This window comes from Carlito syrichta, unplaced genomic scaffold (assembly GCF_000164805.1).
Source record: "Carlito syrichta isolate Samal-C Ts95f unplaced genomic scaffold, Tarsius_syrichta-2.0.1 Scaffold126828, whole genome shotgun sequence".
Taxonomy (NCBI): domain Eukaryota; kingdom Metazoa; phylum Chordata; class Mammalia; order Primates; family Tarsiidae; genus Carlito; species Carlito syrichta.
The window spans coordinates 2,170-9,194 of NW_007070924.1; the positions used below are offsets into that span (position 1 = coordinate 2,170).

The 7,025-nt window shown below is 45.1% G+C and overlaps 1 protein-coding gene across 1 annotated transcript in view; it reads left to right on the top strand.

Annotated features, from left to right (window-relative positions):
- Positions 1–3,267: 3,267 nt before the first annotated feature.
- Positions 3,268–7,025, top strand: part of TEN1 (TEN1, CST complex subunit) — a 12,920-nt gene continuing 9,162 nt past the window's right edge. The window contains exons 1-2 of the mRNA XM_008048849.1: positions 3,268–3,410; positions 5,570–5,727. Coding sequence (XP_008047040.1) covers positions 3,319–3,410; positions 5,570–5,727 — 250 coding nt within the window. The 5' untranslated portion in view covers positions 3,268–3,318. The remainder of the gene's footprint in view (positions 3,411–5,569; positions 5,728–7,025) is intronic.

A 7,025-nucleotide genomic window follows, 5' to 3' on the forward strand; every position in this document is an offset into this window, starting at 1 on the left:
GTGAGACCTCATCTCCACAATAAATCAAAAAAATTAGCCGGGTGTGGTAGCATGCACCTGTAGTTCCAGCTACTTGGAAGGCTGGGCGACAGTGAGACTCCAACTCAAAAAAAAAAAAGAATTAGAATTTTTTTTTTTTAGTTGGAGTCTCACTCTGCTGTCCAGGCTGCTGTGGTGGCACTCTCCCGGCCACCTCAGCCTCGACCTGCTGGGTTCAGGAGATCCTTCCGTCTCAACCTTCCAAGTAGCTGGAACTACAGGTGTGTACCACCACACCTGGCTAATTTTAAAAAATGAACGAAGTTAAAATTTACAGAAGTACTTGCCCCCTAAATAAGTAATCTTATTGCGTAATTTTTAAAATAAACATGAGCCGGGCTCAGTGGCTCAGACTGTAATCCCGTGCCTTTGGGAGGCTGAGGTGAGTGGATTGCCTGAGCCCGCGGGTTCGAGACCCGCCTGGGCAACTTGGTGAGCCCTCATCTCTACAATAAATCAAAAAATCAGCCAGGCGTGGTAGTGCGCGCCTGTAGTTCTAGCTACTTGGAAGGCTGAGGTGGAAGGATCACTGGAGCCTAGCAGGTCGAGGCTGCGGTGACCGGGAGTGGCCACTGCACTCCAGTCTGGGCGACAGAATGAGACTCCAACTCAAAACAAAAAAAACAAAAAATAAATAAATAAACATGAATTTAGTGATGCACATACTTATAGCTTGGCTTATCCTGTATATGATACTTGAGAGTGGCAAAACTATTTTAAAAAATATTTTAAAGTTTCAGCTTTTTGCTAGACTGTGTGGGATTGTCCCCCATGATCCCAAACAGAAACCACTACATTTTAATTTGTTTTCTTGGTTGTTTTTTGCTTAGTTTGGTCTTTTCTTCTCTATCATGCCAGAGATAGAGATGAGATAGGGAAATGTCTCATTTTTGGTGATGGAAACAACTCTGTCTCTGGCTGCACCAACCCAGGACTTCTGCATGTAGAGGAAGTGGAGGCAGCTGACTCCTTGGCCAGGTGCTTCTGAGCTGCACAAGCCAAACGTATTCTTGGCCTTCTGTCTTAAGATGCCCGTAGTACATTGGCCTGCGACACTGTTCAGTGATGTGTTCATTAGAGGATAATAAAACCAGTTGTGCAAGCTTCTAGGTTATATTAAACTTCTGGACTAATGCTGTGTCATCTGGTTTCTGCAGAGATCTTAGGATTATTTACTTACCTTTTATCTTTGTTTATATCTTCCTCTTGCTTGTCCTATCAAGAAATAGTTGAAGGCTATCAACTTCAGGATTCTTTTGTTGTTTAACAATTCTTCCTGAATCCCCACTTCCCTACCATTTTAAAGAAAATGCTTTCTAGGCCTCCCGAGCCCATCAGAGTTCCAGAGTGACCATTGCCTTTCCCTGGCCCCTTAGCTATCTACACTGGGCTTATGGAGTATTTTACACACACACACAAGCATATGCACACAGATGGATATAGCACATTTACAGACTTGTTCCTTGGTTGTTTTCCTGATAGTGTTTCTTGTGGAGGTGTACTGTGTTTCAGCTGGGTTCGTTGGCTTAGCCTGTAATTCTAGCCCTTTGGGAGGCCGAGGCGAGTGAATTGCCTGAGCTTGTGGGTTTAAGACCAGCCCCAGCAACTTGGTGAGACTTCATCTCTACAATAAATAAAAAATAACTGGATGTGGTAGCGTGCATGTAGTTCTGGCTACTTGGAAGGCTGAGGCGGAAGGATCAAAGGAGCCCAGCAGGTTGAGGCTGGGTGGCTGTGAGTGTGCCACTGCACTCCAGCCTGATTTTTTTTTTATAGAGATGAGGTGTTGCTATGTTTCTCAGGCTGGTCTCAAACCCTGGGCTCAAACAATCCTCCTGCCTCTCCCTCTCAAAGTGCTAAAATTACAGGCATGAGCCACCACGCCCAGCCTTAATACTGTACTTTTTTTTTTTTTTTTTTGAGTTTGAGTCTCACTCTATCACCCAGACTGGAGTGCAATGGCCGCTCCCAGCCACCGCAGCCTCGACCTGCTGGGCTCCAGTGATCCTTCCGCCTCAGCCTTCCAAGTAGCCAGAATTACAGGCATGCGCTACCATGCCTGGCTGATTTTTTGATTTATTGTAGAGATGAGGTCTCGCCTGCCCAGGCGGGTCTCGAACCCGCGGGCTCAGGCAATCCACTCACCTCGGCCTCCCAAAGTGCTGGGATTACAGGCTGAGCCACCAAGCCCGGCCAATACTGTATTTTTACTGTCTCTTTTCTGTGTTTAGAGATGGTTAGATATACAAGTACTTACCATTGTGTTACGATCGCCTGGAGTATTCAGTGCAATAACATGCCGTGCAGGTTTGTTCCCTAGGAGCAATAGGCTTTATCATATAACCTAGGTGTGTCAGAGACTCTACCATATAGGTTTGTATAAATGCGCTCTGATGTTTGCACAATGACAAAATTGCCCGCTGGCACGTTTCTCAGGACATATCTCCATCATTGAGTGATGTATGACTATAGTTGTGGCAGAGACTGTATAGCTCACAAAGCTGAAAATATGTACTGCGTACCCCTTTACAGACCCCTGCTTTATGGGATTGGGGGGGAATTTCAGAGAGATTGGAGTGGGAATAATACTTTTCCACATGGCCTAATTTTTATATTGTTTTGTTTTAAATATGTGAATGCATAACTTATCACAATTTTGTTTGTTTGTTTTTGAGTCGGAGTCTCACTCTGTCGCCCAGGCTAGAGTGCAGTGGCACGATCACAGCTACTGCAGCCTCAACCTGCTGGGCTTAGATCATCCTTCTGCCTCAACATCCCAAGTAACTGGAACTACAGGCACACATCATCATGCTGGCTAATTTTGTAATTTATTGTAAAGATGGGGTCTCACTATGTTGCCCAGGCTAGTCTCGAACTCCTGGGATCAGGCAACCCTCTTGCCGTGGCCTCCCAATGTGCTGGGATTATAGGCATGAGCCACTGTGCCTGGCCAACCTATCACACTTTTTTTTTTTTTTTTGAGTTGGAGTCTCACTCTGTCACCCAGGCTGGAGGGCAGTGGCATGTTCCTGGCCACCACAGCCTCGACCTGCTGGGCCCAGGTGATCCTTCCACTTCAGACTTCCAAGTAGCTGGAACTAGAGGCATGCACTACCATGCCTGGCTAATTTTTTTTTTTTTAAATTTAAAACACTACCCACTGGAGTTAGTCTTCAAGGTGTTGCTGGTCTCATGTATCTGCTAATCTCTGTCTTGTGGTCTGCTTGATTTATCAGGAATGTTGAAAAATCCATCTCAAGTATTCGGTGACAAAGGCCAATGATGCTGCCCAAACCTGGGATCTATTATTTCCCCTGGGAGGTCTGTGCTGGCCAAGTTCCTGATGGGGACACTCTGAGGACATTCGGCAGGTGAGAATGGTTATTTGTTCACATGGTGGGAGTGATGGTTAAATGTCTTCTCCCCTCCCCAAAAAACTTTAATCATTTCCTTATAACTTTTTCTAGTTATTTTAAAGTGCTAAAAAATTATTATGTATTCATTGTAAAAATGTAGACAGTCCATAATGGTACAATGAAAGAAAGCAAAAATCACCTGTAATTAATCCCATTGCCCAGACAATCACTGCTCACCTTTTCTGGTTAACTTTTTATGCTTTTCCATGTGTATATGTAGGTATATATGTGGGTAGATGGGTATATACCTGATATATGTATATACATTATATATTGTGTTATACTCTGCTTTGTTATAAATTGCCCCCCATTTTTTTTTTTTTTTTTAGTTAGAGTCTCACTCTATCACCCAGGCTGGAGTGCAGTGGCTGCTCCCGGCCATCGCAGCCTTGACCTGCTGGGCTCCGGCAATCCTTCTGCCTCAGCCTTCCAAGTAGCTGGAACTACAGGCGCACACTACCACACCCGGCTAGTTTTTTAAAAAAATTTTACTGTAGAGATGAGGTCTCGCCAAGTTGCCCAGGCGGGTCTCGAACCCACGGACCCAGGCAATCTACTCACCTCAGCCTCCCAAAGCACGGGATTACAGGCTGAGCCACCAAGCCCAGCTGCCCCCAAATTTAAAATGACAACAAATATTTATTGTCTCACAGTTCCTGAGGGTCAGGAATTTGGGAGTAGCTTAGCTGCATGGTCCTGGCTCAGTGTCTCTTATGGGACTGTAGTCAAGATATCGGCTGAGTCAAAGTGGCTCGTTCACATGTTTGGAAAATTAATGCTGACTCCTGGCAAGAAGACTCAGTTCCTGACAATGTAGATTTCTTCATAGGGCTACGTGAGGGTCCTCATAAAAGCAGTTTCTCCCCGAACCAGTAATCCAAAAGAAAGAGCAGGGTGAAAGCCACAACATCTTTTATGGCTTAGCTTCAAAGGTCGGTCATTTCTGCAGTATTCTGCTAGCTACACAGGTCAGCCATATTCAGCCTACAAGGCATGCACAAGGTTGCGGTTACAGGGACATGAGACTCATCGGGACCATCTTGGAGACATATATGTACATATATATAGAAATATTTCAACCATTAGCCGGGCATGGTGACTTGCACATGTAGTTTCAGCTACTTGAAAGGGATGAGGCAGAAGGATTGCCTGAGCCCGGCAGGTTGAGGGTGCGGTGGCTGTGAGTGTGCCACTGCGCTCCAGTCTGGGCAACAGAGTGAGACTGACTGGTCTCTGACTCAGACTGGTGTGCAGTAGCCGCTCCCCGCCACTGCAGCCTTGACCTGCTGGGCTCCGACGATCCTTCTGCCTCAGCCTTCCAAGTAGCTGGAATTACAGGCATGCGCTACCATGCCCAGCTGATTTTTTTTGATTTATTGTAGAGATGAGGTCTCGCTGCCCAGGCGGGTCTCGAACCCGCGGGCTCAGGCAATCCACTCACCTCAGCCTCCCAAAGTGTGGGATTACAGTCTGAGCCACTGAGCCTGGCTGATTGCCACTTTTAATAGGTCCATTTTTATTTCATTGTGTAAATATATCATAACTTAGCCATTTCTTTGTTGATTTACAACAGAGACATCAATGAAATTCAGTAGGGAAAGGATAGTCATTTCAACAAATGGTGCTGGAACTACTGGATTTCCTTCTGGGGGAGTGTGAAAGATCTTGATCCCTACCTCACAACATACAAAAAATACTAATTTGCACTATTAGAGTACAAGCTAAAATTATAAAATGTATAGAAGTAAACAGGAGAATATCAACCTTGAAATAGCCAAATAATTGTTAGATAAGACACAAAGCAAAAACCATTAAAAAAAAATAAGTTGAACATCAACAGGATTTAAAGCTTGTTTATCAAATAATAATACTAAGAAAATCAACAAGAAAGAAAGAAAGAAAAAAAGGCAAGGGCAAGAAATGAAAAGGCAATTCCCTTCCAATCTACAAAGTAGACTGAAACATTTTTTTCTCATTTGTTGCTGCCATTTTTATTTCCCTGATCAGACTGAGGCTGAACACTTTTTCATGAATTTACTGCTTCCCCAAACCTTTGGAGCTTTGTAGTCATTCTATCTATGGATAGAAGTTATTGCACTTCCTCTGCCCTGCAGGTTGTGCATCTATGACATGACCCAATCCAGAGTGACACTGATGGCTCAGCACGGATCTGATCAGCATGAGGTTCTTGTCTGTACCAAGTTGGTGGAGCCCTTCCAAGCCCAGGTGGGCTCCCTGTACATTGTCCTTGGGGAGCTCGAGCACCAGAAGGGTAAGTTTCAGCCTCACACACCTTTTTTCTCTGGGTTCTGAGTTGGGGAAGTTTTTTGAGTGACTCAGGAATGGCCTTGTGACCCAACAGGGGTGTCTCACCAGGTTAACATTTCTTTCAAATTAGTCCACAAGTTCAAGGAGTCTTGGGGAACAGATGTAAGTAGATAGAGTGCACCCACCAAGTGGTGCCAAGTCAAAGAGAGAGACAGTGAAGAGTTGGGGAAGGGAGAAAGAGAAGAGAGAAACCAGCCAGTTTTTCTCAAGGCCTACGATGTGCCAGGCCTGTGTAAGGTGCTTTGCTTAGATCTTTTTGAATCTACCCGTCAGTCCTTAATCTGAGTCTTATCATTGCTATTTCATAGACAAGAAAACCAAGGCTGAGAAAGGATGGGGCTGTAATAACAGGCCAGGAAGTCAAGTAAAGGAAATAGAATGCAAGGAAAAGAATAAAAGCAACCTGAAAGAATAAAAGCAGCCTGTCTGACATCCAGAGTTGAAGGCATCCTTTGTCACCCTCTCTGGCAATCCCTGAAGGATGAGCTGAAGGTCAGGGAAGTGCCACAGACTCGCAGAATCAGTAGCTTTTCTCCGCTCCTATGGGGCTTCTCTCTGACATCCCATTTTTGTGTGTGTCCCTGTTTTCTCTACTTTATTCTTTTAAAAAAACTTTTTAAGGGTTTAGAGACAGTCTTGCTCTACTGTCCCGGCTGAAGTGCAACGGCGCTATCATAGCTCACCATAATCACAAACTCCTGGGCTCAAGCAATCCTTCCACCTCAGCCTCCTGAGTAGTTGAGACTACAGGTGTGAGCCACCATGCCCAGCTAGTTTTAATATTTCTTGTGGAGTCAAGTTATCCTCCCGCTTAGCCTCCCATAGTGCTGGGATTACAGGCAGGAGACAACTACACCCCTCCTCTACTTTCTTCTTTAAGCTTTTACTTCCCCTACTCCATTAGCAAAGCAATACATTCTCATTGTAAAGAATTTAAAGAGTATAAAGAAGCAGAAAGAAGCCGGGTGCATTGGCTCACACCTGTAATCCTAGCACTTTGGGAGGGAGAGAAGAGAGGATTGCGTGAACCCAGTGGTTCAAGACCTGCCTGGGCAACTTGGTGAGACTTGTCTCACAGTAAATCAAGACATTAGCCGGGTGTGGTGGTGCACATCTGTGGTTCCAACTACTTGGAAGGCTGAGGCAGAAGGATCACCTGAGCCCAGCAGGTTGAGGCTGCGGTGGCCGTGAACGTGCCTCTGCCCTCTAGCCTGGACAATAAAGTGAGACTCTAACTCAAAA